The following is a 19,961-nucleotide window of genomic DNA, read 5'->3' on the forward strand; positions in this document are numbered from 1 at the left end:
GAAGTACAGCCTGTTACAGCAAAGTGCTCCGCTCACCACCTCCTGTTTTCAGCTCCAGTTCTTGGAATTGAGCAGGAGAGCATGTCTTTACTTATTTTCTTGTAGCTGGCTCCCCCAGCTGGTTCTGCCAAGATTTTACCTTGCTGCAAGGACCCTTCCAGAGCCTGCCCTGAGCTTATTGTAATACTTCCATGAATGGAAAATGTATTTTCCTTTGAGGAGAAAAATAACAAAACCATGCAAAGATGTTAATGTAAAACTATTCTTTTTTCTTTATTGAAAATACATCTACAAAGTAATGCTTCCCAGTCCACACTGAGTGCATGTGTGTGCAGAGCCTGTGATGGCTTGGCGAGAGGATGGGCTCCCTAGAGGACCTTTCCATAAGAAATGGTTAGTATATATATTAAAAAACACACACACACTGTGTAACAGAATTAAGTTGAGAGGATTAAGTCTTTGCTCTACTAGTGTCTTTAGATGATGGCCACATACATTAATATCTGTAGTGTATTTCCCAAATAGAGCCTCGACATTAAATGCTTACTCCACCACAGCCTAATGTTAACTTTTATACACAGAATCCTTGGGATCTATATAAAAATATCTCTAATTGTAGATCAGGGGCTGTACGTCTAGATTTTCAGTCTGTTAGCATAATTAAGTCCATTCTTCACCGTTTTCAGCCAGAAACTCCAACACAGCTGCTCCTGCCTGACAGCTCCCACTCAGCGTCTTTGACTGGATATTCCTCAGGGGGTAAAAATTAATCTCTAAACCTGGGAGCTGACTCACCTGAAACTAATGCCCCTGCTGTTTTTTCTCATAACCTCTTTGACAGTGTCTTCATACTGATTCATCTTCTACCATTTATCTTATGGACACAAACAAAACAAAAGCAAACCCACTTCGGCTGAAAGTTTTGAATGATTTGATAAGCGGGATTCCAAAACAAAGAAATGTTTTGTTTCTCTCATTCTAAGGACTTTTGATTAAAGTAAAACACTTTCAAATAGGAAACTATCCACTCAACTCATGGACTTCTATTACAGAGCTCATTCATTTGACTTCTTTCAAATATATAAGTGGTTTTATATTTTGGTAGGCAGACTTCATGGGGCAATGATTTTGGACTCAAGAGAAAAAGTGTTTCAGGTGGAAATAAAGCCAAAAAAAAAAAAATTGAACCTCTTCTGTTTTATTCTTCCTTAAGGAAGACCTGTACTCTTGGTGTTTTAAAATCCTTTGTTGATAATGTTGTCTGTGCTCCACTCTTTCCTAGCTCTTTACTGTTCCATAGTGTGACCACAAGCACCCTTGCTAGCTGCTAGTCTTCTGTTCTGTTTTTGAAATCAATCAACAGTTGAGGAGTGGGGGGAGACATTCTTCCCAGAGTAGTCCCTTCGGTTTGGGAAGGGTAAGAAGGAAGGGAATACTTCCCCTTTGGGATGAACTGGGCAAAGGGTTAATCCCACTCCTGGAATGGCCTACTGCCTGGCGACTTGCATAACTTGCATTTTGGACACAGGACCTGGTAACCACCACACACAACCACCCTGTCCTTAGTTCACTCCCATTAAAGTGTCCTTTCTGAACCCCCTTGCTCCATGGATGATACTTGGCACAGGGTGTTCTGAGGGGAAATAGAGGGCAGGCTCTTTCATGACATCATAGGATGTCTGGGCTGGAAGAGACCACAAAAGCATCTAGGGAAGTCCCTCATTTTACAGATGAGGACACTGAGGCCTAGAGGTGAGATGTGACTTACTCAAGGCCACATGAAAACTGTGCCTTCTGCCCCTCCTCACAGCTGTGCCAGACGTGTATGTGCACTGAGCTACTAATCAAATAAGAATGCCAGTCAGAAGAGAAAGGGACAAAATCTTACTGTCCAACTGATAACCGGTTGTAATTCAAGTTGTGAATATTTTGAAACTAAAACTCAATTGTATTCTTAAAGATTTTTAAATTTCAAAAATTGATTTTAAAACGTTTTTAGCCTACTATTTGTTTCTTGAACTTATATAAAAAATCATATTCACAGGATTATGTGCCACATAAACTTGTAAGATCTGATCTTAGAAGATCTGATCAAGACTATTTTTGATCTTGGTACCTTCTTAGGTAAGACTAACATGAAATGATTTAAAAATTTCAATTGTGGGATGAAAATTATATACTTTGGCCACTGCAGAATCCTCCCTTTTGTTTTTTGAAGGATTACTTTCCAATCTTATCAGAAGGGAGGAAAGGGGAGATAAGGGGCTTGCTGGAGAGAATGAGCTGTAAGGAGATGGAAAGATTTTATAATGGTTTTTAACACCTGGTGCTCAAGAAAGCCTTTCTTTATGTTAGTCTACATCTTGGTTTCACTGTCGATGGGTTTCTCAGTTTCACTGTCCTGTGCAATCAGCTGATATGGTTTCTTCATTTCATTCTCTTCAATCACTGAGTTACCCATTTCAACATCTCGGTTCTTCAGTTCATGCCGTGACAAGTGCTCCACAATCCCGGCTCCCAGGGAGTCTCCCAGTACGTTGGTGGTGGTCCGGAGGCGATCCCTGTGGGCAGGGTGGGGAGGAGGGAAAAATGAGGCTCTCACAAGCATCACAAGGTTTCAACATACACTAGGAACTGGCCAGGGAAGCACCTCTTACAATTCAGTTTGGTGTATCTACCAACTGCAAGATTACATGATAGACACATGATGTTCACAATAGTAGCTATTAAAAGTTATAAGGCCATATAGATGATGGATGTTCAGTTACCAGTCTGACTGTAGTGAGGATTCCAACAGTGGGGAACGACCCTTCTCTTTAAACTATTCTCATAATAATACTAAGATGTCATTTGTCCCTCTCACTCTCATTTTCTCATGAATATATAGTGGAGTTTTGCAAAGACTACATGATGTGTGATGTCACAACTTCCTGAAGCAGTTGTGAAACTGCAGAAACAGTTGGGAAACTCCAACTGTCTTGTATTAAGCAAGACATTCAGGAATTCAAAATATAAAATAGTGCCACTCTTTTCACTAAATTTTGGGTTTGAGGCTGGGCATGGTGGCTCACACCTGTAATCTCAGCACTTCAGGAGGCTGAGGTGGGTGGATCACTTGAGGTCAGGAGTTTGAGACCAGCCTGGCCAACATGGTGAAATCCCGTCTCTACTAAAAATACAAAAATTAGCTGGGCATGGTGGCGTGCGCCTGTAGTCCCAGCTACTCGGGAGGCTGAGGCAGGAGAATTGCTTGAACCCAGGAGGCAGAGGTTGCAGTGCGTCAAGACTGTGCCATTGCATTCCAGCCTGGGCAACAAGAGCAGAGCTTGGTCTCAAAATAAATAAATAAATAAATAAAATTTTGGGGTCAAAAATGGTAATTTTTTTGCAAAAATTGTTATTTATGTTAGCATATATCACCTTTTTGTTTAAAGGTGATAATAATAAATTCATTTTATTTATTCATTTTATTAATTTATTATTGTCACCTTTTTTTTTTTTCAAGATGGAGTCTTCCCTGTCACCCAGGCTGGAGTGCAATGGCATGATCTCAGTTCACTGCAACCTCTGTCTCTCAGGTTCAAGCAATTCTCCTGCCTCAGCCTCCCAAGTAGGTGGAATTACAGGAGCGTGCCACCATATCCAACTAATTTTTTGTATCTTTAGTAGAGACAGGGTTTCACTATGTTGACCAGGCTGGTCTCAAACTCCTAACCTCATGATCTGCCCGCCTCAGCCTTCCAAAGTGCTGGGATTACAAGTGTGAGCCACTGTGTCCAGCCTATTGCTATCTTTAAATAAGACATTTAATAAATTAAAAATGGAAACTTATAAGTTTGTCTAATATGATAAGTATGAATAGGTACAACCCATATAGATAAAATGCTTTTTTAGCTCTCAATAATTTTTTTTTTTTTGGAGACAGTTTCACTCTTGTTGCCCAGGCTGGAGTGCAATGGTGCGATCTCGGCTCACTGCAATCTCCGCCTCCCAGGTTCAAGCAATTACGCCTCAGCCTCCTGAGTAGCTGGGATTACAGGTATGCACCACCACACCTGGCTAATTTTTGGAGTATTTTAGCAGAGACAGGGTTTCACCATGTTGGCCAGGCTGGTCTCTATCTCCTGACCTCGTGATCCACCCGCCTTGGCCTCCCAAAGTGCTGGGATTACAGGGGTGAGCCACTACACCTGGCCTAGTTCTCAATAATTTTTAAGTGTAAAGATCAAAGACTTGGAGAACTGTAACTTTCTATGAGAGTGCTCATGTTAACTGATGCTGGCTGTGGGCCAGACAGCAGGCTGCATACTTTCTGGGCATCACTGCACTGAATCCTATAGTATCCCCAGGAGGTGGAGGTCATGGGCACCCTCATTTCACAGAGGTGGAAACCAGGATGGGTGGGTAATCTGCCCAGTTTCACACAAGGCCAGGACACAAACACAGGGACAAGTAACTGGGGAGTGAACTCCCCCGCCCATTCTGGGGCTTCACACACACCGTCAAGCTCTTCATGGTCACAGTTCTAGTGAACCCATGTTGGGTTCCAGCACCTACTGTGTTCTCCTAGGCATTTGCTTTGGGCATTCTGGGGGAAGATTTTCAAAAGTGGAAGGAAATGTTCAAGAGAAAAGGCACAGAGAATGCCAGATGGAAAAGCGAGGGAAGGGCTCACAGGGAGGGTCCTGTAGAGGTTAGAGTTTGAGAGTGTGGAGGGCACACTTCTTGGAACTTTCCCCATATCTACAACTCAATTCCACTTAATGACACCAGCTCTCTTTCCACTGCTGGCACAGCCCAGCCTCACTCTGTTGGGCTGGGATGGGAAAATCATAACCACTGGAATGGGAAGCACAGAGACAGGGCCTGAGCTGGTATGTGGGGCCTGCAGCTTTGTTCCAGCCGCCGTGGCGATGTGTTGTGCAATTCAGAAACAGCCTTGCTGATTCATGTTGGCTTCACAAGACAGCAGGTTTCCCAATTTCTGAATGGCTTTATGGAGTGAGACATGTAGCAGCCATATGTGCCCCTCAGGCTGATAGAGGAGTAAGTGCACATGGTGTCTGGGGCTCAGTCTTCAGATAAGTACCAAGGGTCAGACAATGAAGACAATTTAACTATGGGCCAAGTGGCCCCTCTCTCAGAGTTTTTTTCTGTAGGTGTGCCAGGCTGCCTGGTGCCCTAAAGTGACAAAGGGGGCCCCTCGTGACAGCAAGCTGGATGCAGGCCAAGCATACTTACAGGAACCAGTCCACCGCAATGATGAGCGTGATGTCGTCCGTGGGCAGGCCGACAGATGTCAGCACGATGACCATGGTGACCAGGCCCGCCTGAGGGATTCCAGCTGCCCCAATACTGGCAGCTGTGGCTGTGATGCTGTTAACAGAAGTACCAGAGCAGAAAACACTTTTACAAAGCTCCCCAAGTAGACCATATACCCTGCAAAATATGCACGGTGCCAGTGCCTGACTTGCCGTATAACACAAGAGGACCTGCTTCAGAAAAAACGTAAATGCAGTATTATTATTATTATTTGAAACAGAGTCTCACTCTGTTGCCTATCCTGGAGTGCAGTGGCACAAACTCGGCTCACTGCAACCTCCTGCGTTCAAGAGATTTTCGTGTCTCAGCCTCCTGAGTAGATGGGAATACAGGCACATGCCATCACACCCAGCTAATTTTTCTGTTTTTAGTAGAGGCAGGGTTTCACCATGTTAGCCAGGCTAGTCTCAAACTCCTAACCTCAAGTGATTCACCCATCTTGGCCTCCCAAAGTGCTGGGATTACAGGCGTGAGCCACTATGCCTGGCCCATAAATGAGATTAGAAAAAAAAAATCATTGAACTAATCATCATGCTAACGAATATTTATCATGTGCTTACGACGCATCTTCTGATATGCTAAGCATGGCCTATTTCATTTGGTCCTTGTACAATGACCCTTGTGAAGTTGTACCTATTATTCCATATTTCTAAATAAACTGGCAGCTATGCACTTTTTAATATCTCTGGAAGTATTTTGTAAGGCAAGGTCTAAAATGATGTAGAGTTACAAGAATAATTTGTTTCTAATAATTCCCCTCTCCAAGTGGAGGGTTGTAAAGTTACTGAACATGCATGATTAATGTCAAAAGAATCAAATTTGGTTTATTAGCTTGGTTTGCTTAGTTAATTCAAATGCAAAATGATTTATGAAAAAAGTTCTGTAGTATTAGAAATATTTTTTATGAAGGCAGTGTAGACCTGGCTTGCAAAGCAAATGTTTTATAAATAGTAAAGTATTATCTAGCTATAAGTGGTATTAATAAACTATTAAATCTGTCACAGAAAGTATTCATACTGTCCCCCTTCTAAGGTATCGGGACTTTTAGCTGGTTTGTGGCTCCCCAGAGTAAAGACTACATTACCCAAACTCCCTTGAAGCTTGGATTAACTTCTGGCCAATGGACATGCCTGAAAGTGATTGAGCAACTTGCAGCATATACCACCTCCCCACCTCCCACTGGCTAAAATTTGGGGGTGGTGATGAGCCATCCCGGACCACCTGGATAATGATAACACCCTACGGACTTAGTCCCTTATACCACAGAACACCTATCAATCAGCCTTGACGACTTTGTGGAGCAGAGAGCTATGCTGAATGAAAGAGAAATACATTTCTATCTTGTTTGTCACTGTTACTGTTATTTTTAACTCTGTCACATGCAACCACATCATTTTTTATAACTCAGAGCCTTTCAATCAATATGCCAAAGTGTAGGTTACAGGTAAGCTGAGATGATGATTTCCTAAGCCCCACTGTTACTGCTTTGGGCTGGAGGCTCCCGGAACTCCCAGGTCAGTCAGTGACCTCTGGCCCTGATCAGCCTTGTCCTTTTTACTCCAATGCATCCTACTGCAACTATTATCATTTTCTACTAACACAAAACATATACACAGAGTCTAACAACTTATTTCTAAATAAACATAACAAATGTGTGGAGACTGAGATGAAAAGAAACTAAGAAATCAAATGCAGGCCATAAATGTGGATTTGAACTTGGTCTGGAAATAAAAGTTGTAAAAGACATGTTTTTGGGGACAACTAGGGAATCTGAATATAGACTGGATATTCTGGAAGTATTTTTAAGATTCTCCCTAATGTGATTATATAGAAAAATATCCTTATTCTTAAGAGATGCATGCTGAATTATGTACAGGTGAAATGTCATAATGGCAGAGAAAGAGAAATAAGAAGCAAAAAATGGCAAAACATTCACAGTTTTTCCATCTAATAGAGGATGGTTGTTATAATATTCTTTCAACTTTCCTGTATGTAGGGTAAGTTTCATAACAAAATGTTGAGTGATAAAAATCCCCCTAAATCTGACTTATTTTGCTCTCCAAAATATATTTTTAATTACAATTAAGAAAAACCCACAACAACGAAGAGCAGATGCTGATCTGGATTGTGAGGCTTAAAGTGTCCCATTGCCATTAGACTCAGGGGTCCCTTGTGAAAAATAACTTTCAATAAGCAAAAAGGGGAGATTACATTTGAACATGGGTATGCCTGGTGTATCTCTGAAAGGACACAGAAGTAACCTGCAGGTAACACTTGTTGCCTCTGCAGAAGGCAACTAAGAGACTGGGGAAAGGTATGGAAAGGAAAATAACTTTTCACTAAACACCTCAAATACGATATTTTTTTAAAAATTCTCCACAAAAATCAGATTCTTGCTCTGCTTGTCAGTAGGGTCTGTCATCTCTCTTATACTGTCTAAAAATTCATGCAACAGAAAAAGTTCATCAAACTTTTTTTTTTCTTTTTTGAGATGAAGTCTTGCTCTGTCACCCAGGCTAGAGGGCAGTGGCATGATCTCAGCTCACAAGCAACCTCCGCCTCCGAGGTTCAAGGGATTCTCTTGCCTCAGCCTCCTGAGTAGCTGTGACTACAGGCGTGCACCATCACACCTGGCTGATTTTTGTATTTTTACTGGAGATGAGGCTTTTACTATGTTACCAGGCTGGTCTCGAACTCCTGGCCTCAGGTGATCCACCTGCCTTGGCCTCCCAAAGTGTTAGGATTATGGGCATGAACCACCGCGCCCAGCCCTAGAGGCCTTCTTAAGAAAGGGTTGTATAGAACTCTTTCCTTGTACCTGATTGTAATAATCTGTCCGAAGTTCAGTTCAAAGTTGTTAACTTGGGCAATGAAAATGGCAGCCAAAGCCTCATAGAGGGCAGTCCCATCCATGTTAATGGTGGCTCCTACGGGGAGCACGAATCTGGTGATACGCTTGTCCACGCCATTGTTCTCCTCCAGGCACTTGAAGGTGATGGGTAGGGTGGCCGAACTGAGAATGGTGAAACAGGGCACATCAGCTGATCGTCCTGGTAGTTCTGACTATCTGTGTGTTTGGTCTTTGGGACAGACACTTCCTTCCTCTCCCGTGTCCTAACTTAAAGGGAACTAAGTCAGCACTTGTATAAATGGGGGAGCGGGTTAAGAACAGTGCGGTTCCCCCACGGGGTCATTTGGCAGCTTTCCTGCTTCTGGGTTCCTCTGTGAGGCATCACTTGTGATATCATGCCCCCATCATGACAGCCTGTGCCAAGTCACTCTGCCACTTCTCCCTCAAGAGGATGTCAACTAAAGAGAGATGAAGTGATCAGCTGATTTCCAATTTGTCCCCACAAAAGATATGTAGCCCGGCATTCCCTGAATCCCAAATAGATGTGATTGGCATCAGCAGTGAGAAAGCTAACTCATCATTCCTGGAAGTTTAAAACCCAGAACAAAATGGCTCCTCCTACACCCTACTTGAAGGGCTCTGGTTCAAGGTAACACTTCAGACTCATTTTCCACACATATCTACTTACCTTGAAGAGGTTCCCAGGGCAGTGACGAGTGCTTGCAGCAACCCTCCAATAAAAACCCAAGGGTTTTTTCGTGTTACCAAGAAGTAGAGGAGAGGCAGGACGATGACTGCGTGGATGAGTAAGCCAACAATGACAGTCACGGTGTACATGGCAAGCTGCCCCCCAATCACGCCCATGTCTTCCATCTCCACAATCTTCCCAGCAATCAGGAAGAGGATGCCCACAGGGGCGTACCTGGGAGAAGTAACACCAGCACAGTTGGTGTCTGGTTTCCACCAAGCTAGTCCACAGAAATTTCCAAGTGATAAGTAAAGGGGAAAGAGGGTTGATTGCCAAACCTTCCTGCCAAGGATACTGTGGACTTCTTTTTTCTCTTTTGTAAATATAAATTTCCCCTGGTTCTTACAGAATTGGGCTTTCCCCTCACTCAGAATTGCTCAAGGACACAATGTTTTTCTCTTAAACCTGGGGTAAAAAAGGCAGATACAAAGCTCTCAGGACCCACCTCTGTCTTCCTAGCCAGCCCTTCTTTCACCACACCAGGGTCATTTTCTGGTCCTCAGATGCCATTCCGTCCCTCAGCCTCCTGCTCCCCTGCTAAGTGTCCTGAACAGCCAGAATCCATCATTCCAATATGCAGACTTTTGGAAGCATTTTCCACATCAGATCCTAATTCCCAAGTTAAACCAAGAGGCACACAGCACTACGCCAGTGTCTCAGGTTTGCAGTCAGCTCTCTTGTTCAAGGGCCACTTTTATTATGGCCTTTCCATGTCTACGTACCACTTACAAGATAACTTAGTATTATTCTTCAAATCACCTTTTTTACTTAAGTAACTTTAAGAGGAAATTTTATTTTATAGTGCAAATGCAAATCTAGTACCGTTTGCCATAAATAGAAGATGTCCATAAAATAAATTCATTATTAAACTTAATAATGTACATGTATGGACTACTGCAATCAAGTTATAGGTGTTCTAATGAAGTCATTATTCACCACAGGCTGCTACTGCCATTTGTGAGCTTTTCCCCTGCAGACTGCAAGAAAAAGCAACTGAGTCTCAAAATGACTTCTACATGTTGAAATAACCCAGGTTGCTTAAAGGCCTCCCTGACTGGCTTTCCCTTCTCTTTGTCTGATATGTGCAGTAAACCACACCAAACTCACATTACCAAACACAGAGGAGCCAATCACCCTTAAGGAGAAGGGTCTCCTGGGAACTGTGGAGGACTTGTTTCAAATTGAAAAATACAACGCTTCTTTCAAAAGTCCTTTAAGAACCCAGGCCAGGAAGTCATAGGAACACCTGTTTTCAGAAATATATTACTTCAGCCTAGAATGTGCAGGCGAATGTACAGCTAGACAAGCTGCATGTGAGGTTCATTCAGTGGCCTTGAATGGGCTTCTTTCATAAAAGAGGTGAAAGGTGGAGGCATTTTAATCATATGAAGATAAATGTCCACTTTCATTCCTGCCAGGATTTCAAAGGAGCCTTCCAAGTGGGGGCTGCTGTGGAGACTGTATTCTGATCCGTCTTTGTGCCCAAGTTCATATCCATCTGATACAGATTCCTGAAAAATGGATTTCTATGGGCTTTGGTGGCATTAAAGACAAAGAACATTTTTAATCATGTTGGTGAGTGAGTGCTTTTCTTAGCGATGGATGCTTTCCTGCCTTAGGTGCCACAGAGGAGACTGGATTAAAAATAATGAATGAAAGAGAGGCAACCTTCATACGAGGCCTAAGCCAATCAAAGGGTTCTCTCCCTGTTGGGTACAGTTTATTTTCCAAGGTCAATGTTCTGCTTGGATTTATAGTCTCTTCCTTTGTCTCCTGCTGTCAACTTTATTAAAGTAAATTTTGTTATAAATTGTGGCTTGGCATTTTATAATCCTTTAAACATTGCAGTAGAACGGCCATTTACATTTCTTAGGGCTGAAACAGATGAGGAGCCCTCAGTTTTCCTGATGGCCTAGGGGGCCTCTCTGTTTGCTTTTCCCTTTACTGGGAACACCCTTCTTCTGGCACGTTGGTATGATTGGCTTCCTCTGTTCATCAGGTCTTAGCAAAGTATGTCGCTTCCTCAGAGGCCTTTCTGCACCATCCAAGGCAAATTTTATGCCTTCTCCTAGGTACCGGCTATTTTATTTTATTTTTTTACAGCACCTGTGACTGAAGCATATGGTTGATTGATCTGTTTGTTTATTGTTGTCTCCCTTAAAAGAGAGTAAGATCTGGAACATCCTTATATGTTTTCTTTATTGCTATATCCACAGTGCCTGGCACTATATGCTTAGCATATAGTAGACACTCAATAATTATGTCTTGAATGATAAACTATTGGAGAAATGAGGAATGAGATTCCATCAGCACTAAGGTAAAGGAAGTGACAGCTTTTGAAAACAAGGAAGCAAACTTATTAGGAGAGGCTTGCAGATAGGTTCAAGGCCACCAGAGGCCCAGAGATTCATTTATTTTCCTGTGCTTACCAGAGTGAGATCATTGCAATTAGCCCTCCTGTCTCTTGTTGACTTCCTAAGTACAGAACACATGTTGATGGCAATAAACATCTCGCATATAACATGTACAGCAAATGGAAATACATACCACATTATTACTGCCACCAGTCTCATGATGGCTTCGTTAAGAGAATCAAAGAACTCTCTCAGGGCCTGCCCCTGTTCCTTCATGTTTCCAATCACAAAACCAAAGCACATGGAGAAGACAACCAGTCCCAGGGCATTGACTCCATTCACAGATCCTGGAACTGGGACCAGCTCCTCTGTGATCCGGGTGAGAGTCTCCATGGCCTCAGACACATTGTTTATCACAGCACCCACGAGCGTTTCGTTGGCCTGGATGGGCACTTTAAAGCTTCTCATCTCATAGTTGGTTTTAAACTTAAAAATAAAAAGCACAATGAGCATTATAGGTGATTTTTATTTTTTCTTTATGTTTTCCTGTTGTCAAATTTTCTAAAATGATAGGTATTACTTTGTATTCAGAGACTAGTGTTATAGAAAGTCTTTCTCTCTCTTTCACTCTCTCTTTATCTAATCTGTGGAAAACTTCTACTACTTTATCAACATAGAAACATATACTGAAATACAAATAAATCATGTCACACATACACTTACACACACACAGACACACACACACACACTCAAATACATAACAAATGATAATAGGAAAGAGATATCCAATTAAAGATGCTGGACTAAACACACACATATGCTTTTGCTTTCTTCTGAAACCCTAATAAAAGGACTACAATGGGATTTTTTTTTTAAACCATAAACCCAAATATTCACAATAATCCTTTTCTTTTCTGTGGGGATCATGCTATGGTATAGTGAATAAATCACCTGGTATCCTTTCTCTCACATTCCACAACTGTGAAACAAGAATAACTGTGCTGGTTCTACCTCACAGTGCTGTTGTGATGATCAAATTAAACAGACTGTATGAGAACATCTTGTAAATTGTAAAGTACCATAGTTAACGTCTGCTAATGGTGCTCAATGACAAAGCCCTTCAGGGATTAGACTTGGATTTCAGTGGGTATTCAAAATTTAAAATCCCTAAACAACCAGTCTCCAAGCCATTTTTGATATCATCAATTCTTAAGAATAGGTGCCTGATTAATAGTTGATGGCGACAACTCACTTTCTCCAAGTCTATAATGGGGTTTCTCTTCTAACTCAAGAGATGGTCTTTTTCCCATCATCTCTTCAGTTTCTGCATGGATGCCCCAGGCAGGAGATACTGGCCACATGAAACAAGTAAGCTCATCCCTCTATGATTTTAATGAGAGTAGAATTCCTGATCTTGATGATGATTGTAGGGAAAGCACCAGTGAGAGTAACAATGAATGGATAGTGAACGAATCTAGAGTCTAGGGGAAGAGAGTGCTACTGTATATGAAGCGCTTGGGCGTTTCTTTACTAAGGGTTAATGGAAGACTTTCTTATCCACTGGGAAACAACTATTCCCAAACAAAGGCATGGCCAGCTGTCAATACTACGGACACATTCTTGAACAGTCAGTAGTACTGATAATTTCTATTATCAGCCACAAAAAAATTGGCCCCTGTCCATTTATTCTAATCAACTCTCAAATTTCTTTATTCCATTGGGTGCTTATGCATTTTATGGATTGTCCAGGGTAGATTTTCAATCCTGATCAGCCTTTCTTATGCCTCTAACTCATTCCCCTTAGACTCTGTTTGCAGCATACACAGAAACTGCAACCTTGTTTGCATTCTGGTCTAAGCCAACTAGACCTGGGGAGAAACATTTTCCTTCCCTTCAAAATCCTGTAAATGCAACTCCAAATCAAACACAATCAATCTGCACGAGTCAGTACTTTTTCCATCTGCAAGATCTGGAAATCAGCATTTTTGATATTACCCAGGGCCAGCTGACTTACTGGAATCGTCAGCCCCATGGTGCTGGAGTTGGCTGGTTGGATTGAAAGGCACTTATTATTTAAGGTTATAGTTGTTTTTGAACAAAGAAAGTTAGATTTTGGCCTCAGGCTTATTTTTTTTTTTTTAAAGAAAGAATTTGGTTTGAATGTTTCAATGTGTGCATGCATTACATATTAAAAATCGTCTTAAAAATTATTCAAGGGAAAAAAACAAAGGGAGACTTGTGTGTGTAAAACTAAGTCTTCTACTAGGTTGGGGTTTTGTTTGGTTTGTTTTACAGATCCTAAGCTGAAGCGTTAGGGAATTACAAGAGGAGTGAATTGACAGCATCTGGAGAAATGTTTGGGAAATATTACTTAACCCAGAGTGTCTGTTTCCCTTTTAATATTTTAGGCCACAAAGCTTTTACATTCAAATGAGGTTAAAGTGAGCTTTATTGATTTTATCTACTAATAGTAAAAGGTATTTGTATCCACAACACAGAGGCAAGAGTTGCTTGTATATGAGCTAAAAGGAGCTGGACCTCATTATAGCTTCTAGGTTGGTATCTTATCACCCTGAATATTCCTTTCTTTGAAGCAGAATGGAGTAGCAGAAAGCAGATAGAACTTGGAGTCAATACAGTGAATTTGAATGCTGAGTCTGCCACTTACTACTTGTGAGAATTTGTGTGCAATACATAATCCCCGTGAGCTCTTGTAGATGAGCTGCCCCATCAGTGAAATGAAGACAATGATATTTATCATATTTATGTGAGGACTAAAAATAATGCCAGTGCTTGGCATATGGCAGGATTTCCATGAATGATGATGCCATTCCTTTCTGCTTTGGCTCTCCTTTAGAGTCCATTAGTTCCTTGGTAGACTTAAAAAAAACCCAGCCCATTAATATTTAAATAAAACCCAGAAATCTGAATAATCTCTCTAATCTTCTTTAAGGCAAGTTATAAATGTATTTTATATTGGTGTTTGCTTGGTTGGTGGGCTTTTGACAGTGGGGAGTGGGGCAGGGAGAGGAAGGGGGTCTTGTGATTAGCCTTCTTAACAATGCCAGACTCAATGAGCTATTTGTATGCAAGACACACTGTGTCTGGCAACAGCTTTCAATACAAGGTAAGAACCATTCCATCCCAAAAAATTTCCTAGAAAATGCTAGTGTTTTTAATCTAGTTGACAAGAGAAATATTTCTTATAGCAGAGAAATGAGGGGGGAAAAAGAGGGTCCCACCTGGTTTGGTATACAAAAGAGGAATTTCAAAGGTGAGTCTGCAGAGTCTTTACCTGTTTAAAGCAGGCTTCTACCAGATTTGGAGGAAACATGTTCCTGCAAAGAAAATAATAGTCACTTGCAAAATTTTCCAAGTAATAAGTTTACTCCTTAAATTCTGTTTCATTACGTGTAAGGTAAAGATTGCATTAAATCAAGCAACAAATGGAAAAAGAAAAATGGTAGTGGATTTCAGGACTTGAAAAGGAATATATGGTCCTCCCTTAGTGTGGCCCATGTAGTTTATATTTTCAGGGGAGTTCAAATTTGACTCATTTATCCTCTTGTCAGCCAATGGGCTTCTTCATTCAGCCATTATATTATTAAAAACCATGCTACTAGGAATAATCAAAGTGAGAATGGAAATGAGTTTTATCGTCAGCTTAATGGCTGAGTTATTGTTCAACAGTCGTCATTTTGGTTATTGAGCCGTGTGTCTAGGAAACAAATGTTCTGAATCAAAAATCATGGTCAGCCTATGGAATTTTGTTCTCCAGAAAAGCCTCCCAAAGGCATTCTGGAGAATGGTATTTTGGCACTGAATTGCTAAAGCTTCTGCAAGTCTTTGGTAGCCAATGGAGGGATGACCTACAAAATTCGAACTTGAAGCCCATGTGGCAGTGTTTGTTACTTCTTCTGAGACTGTGTCAAAACAGTGTTTGTATTTGTAGGGTGTAGAGTGAGGCTAACACTCTGGCTGGGATGTCTGTCATTTGCTGTGTGACACTGGCCAAGTCATGGCACCCATTTATGTCTAAGTTGACTCATCTCTTAAAGAGGAGATTGGACTAAACTATCATTAGGGCTTTAAGATGAAAGACTGGGGGAAGGAGACATGCTCCGCAGCTATCTCAAGCTCAACATTCCAGCAGGTGCATGTTATCAAAGTTGTATTTTAATATTGTAAACTCTTGTCCCTTCCTTCCTACTAGACCATCCTGTTTTCTTTTTCTTCCTATCATGCTTTATGGGGTTGTTGCTATCAACCTTGAAAGAAATGTGCATTCAGGAGATTCCAGGATAAATGCTCAAACCAAGTGATTGTTTGTGGGCAGGATACATTTGTCACTGGGGCAAGGCAGGGCAGAAACATGGTCCTCTGATGGATCAACCAGACTGGGGATGACAAGATTCCAATTCTTCAAACAAGGAGTAAAAATTTTAGAGAAAGAAAATGTAATATAATAAAATACTTATAATCCAAACTGAGTATAAAGTTCATGAAGAAATGGTTAAAAGCCTTAATTAATTGTATGAACTAAATAAAAACACAGCTACTGAATGTCAGGTTGGTATGAAATAACATTATAGGGTGGCTTGTTGCATACAGATCATTGTGATCAACTCCCTGAAAAAGGACTTTCAAGAAGAGGCCTCTTGGGGTTGGGTAGTGTTTACATACATAGAGACGGTGCAAAGTCAGCCATGTTGGGAATTGAAAGGTGCTGCTGGAGGTATCCCTCTGCTCCCCAAATCTCTTTTGACTTTACCTGCCACAGACCCATTCCTTGAGATGGCATGGAGGAATTTCCTTCAGATGATTCATGGGGCATAAACTCTTTGGATAGGTATCTAGGATTGGCAACCCAGTCATTCTGCGGGTAAGTTAGCTGTGAAGCTGGGAGGAAAGAGCTAGTCTTTGGGAAGACAGGCTGGGAGGGACTAAATGGTAGGAGAATGCTAAGCAGATGGGGGATCTAGAGGCCTGTGCTGAGGTCCTTTGTCCTTCTAGATTCGCTCTCCTGGCCTGGGAACCTGGCCTCCATGGACCACAGCATGTGAGTTCTCTTGCCTTTTGGCTTCCTGTTCCTATGGGCTTTGTCTAGTGCCATGCACTGACAGATCACAGGGCAAAGGGGTCTATAGTCTCCCAGGGCTTTGATAGATTTGGTGGCAGCCCCTCTTCTCCATTTAGGCCCCCTGAGGCCCTTCTCTCCTGAGGCTATATCTCTTTCTGGATTCCAGTAACACCTCCTTTCCTTTGCCTCTTCATAGCTAAAGATGGTAACAAAATAGTTCCTTATTGTTAATGCTGTAGGGGCCTCACCATCCTTTGTAGGTTCCTTTAAGGCTGCCTGCACCTTGGCAAACCTTCTCTGAGGTTCCCTTTGAGTATGTGCTATGCTTCCTGCCAGGACCTGACTGAGCAAGGGCAGGTGTGTAGGGGAGAGAAAGCAGGAAGGTGCCAGGATTGAATTTTGGCTTACTTCACAGTTCTGCATAAGGCCAACTCTATTACCAAGTCTGCTTTAAAGAGTAGATAAGACTGATTTGTAATCAATGTATGGTTTGTACATAAAACAACATTAAAGAAGCCATTCTTTATCGTTTTATTACAGACCTGCCAAATTCTTTCTCCATAAATAGTATAAAAGGAAAACCTTGGGACATGTTTGACAAGATGATCTCTAAAGTCCCTCTGGAACCAAATTGTGTATAATGCATTGTGCATAGTGGACAGTAATACTGATCACAAGTTCTAAATGAGAAGGGTGCAAAGAATAGGCCATACTTGAATAAAAACTAGCCTTAAAGAACAGGACTTAAGAAAAATAGGTTAAGAACTATTAAAATTTCAAGTTAAGCTATGTAGTTGAGAGAACTCGGTGACCAGATTCTGAATCCTAACAGCAAGGCTCTCAAAATCCTCCTCTCCTTGCTCTTCTCGCTTCTCTCATACGAGATCAGAAAACAGATCTTTTCTTCAATTTCTGTCAGAAAGAAGTAAAGATATATGACCTTCACTTCAAGCCTGGCAAGGCTGGTGCAGTGAGACACCCCTTCCAGGGTTTGATCAGCTTCCCAGTAAGAGGGGCTTGATGGTCAAAGTATACCTCAAAGGACGGGCTTGTAAGGACATACCTGATCAAGTCCAGGAAGGCATCTGCAGCTGTTACTCGTACAATTTTGCCTTCTCTGTGCATGTTTTCCTTTGTGCCCTTCCCAGGATGGATGATGATGACAATGATTATGCCAATCACCACAGCAATGATGGTGGTAGTCATGTAATAGACCACAGCTCGCATCCCCATCTTCCCTGATGCCTTACTATCTAGGGCCGCCATTCCTGGTGGAGGCAAACAGAAGATTTTCAGGAAGTCAGTCCAGGGAATTCTCCAGTGGAAGACAATGGGAACAGCATTTCCTTTATACTCCCCTACCCTCATCCCACCTGGCAATGGGATTCATACATGTTATGAGAACCTGGCCCCAAATTTTACAAGGTGAAGGGAAATGGCCGAGGCTAGAATGGCAAGGCATTGGCGGTGCCAGTGAAAATGCAGCCACTCATTTTCTGTCCCAAGAGTTGATTTCACATGGCCAAATCAATAATGTTCTCTAATGGTCTAAAAGTGCAATCAGATTCTTTCCTAGGTTGCTACTAGTTGGGAAGCTATAAGTGTGAGTGGTGTGTGTGTGTGTGTGTGCCTGTGTGTGTAAAGAAGTACTTAAAGCATTTTTCTGGAAGGATAATCTAAGTTTACCTCATATTCAAGCACTGCGGTGATTCACACAAAGATTAACTGCCATTAAATTCTTTCAAAAGAATTATTTTATATATGTATTTGGGAGTCTTTTTTGATGTTTTAATGCACAATTTAAACTATCATTCTGATCCCCCTCTGATCTATCTTCAATTTGCATTGAAAGTAGACATTGGGTTTATAAGGTTTTCAAATAGTTTCTCTGCTATTTCATTTCATCTCATCCAATCAAAAAATTTTTAAAAATTGCACAGTTCTCATTCTTGCACCCTGTCTTCCTCTACTTTGTCCCACAGGTCTGGGATGCCTCCTCATGCTAACCATCCCTCTGTCCCTCATTTTCAGGATGTCTTCAAAGCCTGCATCAGGAAAGATCTCATCCTAGAGAAAAAAGGAGGCATAACTTTAAAGGTTTTCCTAATGGCTGTAGCTAATGGAACACAGTTTGATTCTTTCTGGGCTGAAAAACTACTGGAAAAGACACAAAACTCTCAAAAGATTAAAATTATCTATATTAATATGGTCTCTTCTGTTTTAATAGCTGTATCTTCACTTTTCTTCATTCTTTATCCTCCCCAATCCCACTAAAATCCAATTATCATATAATCCAATTATAGTTAAGCTTTTTTTTTTTTTTTTACAATTTAAAATTGTGTTTCCACAAATGTATTAAAAAGTTATGCTATATTACAATAATGAGTATCTGATTCTAATGAAGGTTTAATATTTAGGTAGTGGCCCTGTTCACACAAACATATTTAGAGTTTGTGTGAACTCTAAATATTTTCATATTTAGAAGATAAAGTACTGATAAAAATAGTGTCTACAATTGCCAGATAACTGGTTGGATTTGCTCAAAAATCTTAATACAAAGGTAATTAAGTGGAAATTGGAGCTATGACTGTCAATTTATTATTTCATTTGTATTTGAATTGTATCATTTATAATTTCATTATAAGCCCTAAGTATTTCATATGTTCGTATTTTTAACAACCTAGAATGCAGATTAAAAAGCAATTAAGTAACAGTCTGAGGACTTACTTAACACCAAGTGGAAACTTGAACTCGGGTCTTACTTAACTAGGTTCAGTGCACTTTCTGCCTCTGCGAAAGCCACGGGCAGCTCCCACAGATAAGGAGGCCAACTTTGGCTTTGACGCCATGCACTTAGCCTCTTTTATCCTGGGCCACTTTCTCAAAACTCGGGGCTAAGTATTCTTTTGTTAGGGTGGCACCACTTCAACACTTCAACTACGTTAAAAATGGGCTAATCTGTTCCCAGCCAAAGTATCCCATCTGCCCGCAGTTTCGTTCTCAGCTCTGAATCACATCTCAAAATATCTTGGCTTGGCTGTGTTCAGAATGATTTCTCTCAGAGGGGCACACACTCTTTCCCATGAGTGCCTGAACTTGTCGCCACCAGCGCCTGCAATTCTTCCGGCTCTCTCCCTGTGGAGCCGGCGAGTGGTGCAAGCACAATACGCCGGATATCTCTGGGACCAGGGAGTACCAGGCAGCAGTATTTTCTTCCTCCGAGATGCTTTTTTCCCCTTCTCCTTCTATTCTGTGGTGCTGTTCCGTTCTCACGCCAACTCTTCTCTGACGCTCCTGCCCACTATTTTCGACCTACAGCTATTTGGAGAGAGCGCTAAGTGGTCAAGGCAGAGCACTGGAAACCAAAGTGGCAAACAAAGAATGAGGCTTAAATGTCCCTCCTCGCACCATGCGGAGAGGGATGGGGAAACTTATCCCAGGACCCACAGCTACAGGGCTGCCAACTCTAGAAAATAAAGTTTATCGGTTTTTAAAAAATGCTTAAAGTAAAAACCAGTGTGAAAGCATTTTCTTCATACTCTCTAATTCTAAATAGCTAAAGAGAACCATCAAGGCGTTTTTTCCCCAAAAGCACAGAAGGAGATT

The 19,961-nt window shown here is 41.5% G+C and overlaps 1 protein-coding gene across 2 annotated transcripts in view; it reads right to left on the reverse strand.

The window, feature by feature from the left end:
- Positions 1–248: 248 nt before the first annotated feature.
- SLC1A3 (solute carrier family 1 member 3) overlaps positions 249–19,961 on the reverse strand; it is an 80,465-nt gene continuing 60,752 nt past the window's right edge. For both annotated transcript variants that reach the window (XM_017548246.2, XM_017548247.2), the window contains exons 4-10: positions 17,419–17,623; positions 14,571–14,613; positions 11,469–11,761; positions 8,862–9,095; positions 8,141–8,335; positions 5,242–5,376; positions 249–2,561 (exon numbers count right to left, since the gene is read on the reverse strand). In XM_017548246.2, coding sequence (XP_017403735.1) covers positions 2,357–2,561; positions 5,242–5,376; positions 8,141–8,335; positions 8,862–9,095; positions 11,469–11,761; positions 14,571–14,613; positions 17,419–17,623 — 1,310 coding nt within the window. In that variant the 3' untranslated portion in view covers positions 249–2,356. The remainder of the gene's footprint in view (positions 2,562–5,241; positions 5,377–8,140; positions 8,336–8,861; positions 9,096–11,468; positions 11,762–14,570; positions 14,614–17,418; positions 17,624–19,961) is intronic.

The sequence above is a fragment of the Cebus imitator genome, unplaced genomic scaffold (genome assembly GCF_001604975.1).
Source record: "Cebus imitator isolate Cc_AM_T3 unplaced genomic scaffold, Cebus_imitator-1.0 Scaffold205, whole genome shotgun sequence".
Classification (NCBI taxonomy): Eukaryota; Metazoa; Chordata; class Mammalia; order Primates; family Cebidae; genus Cebus; species Cebus imitator.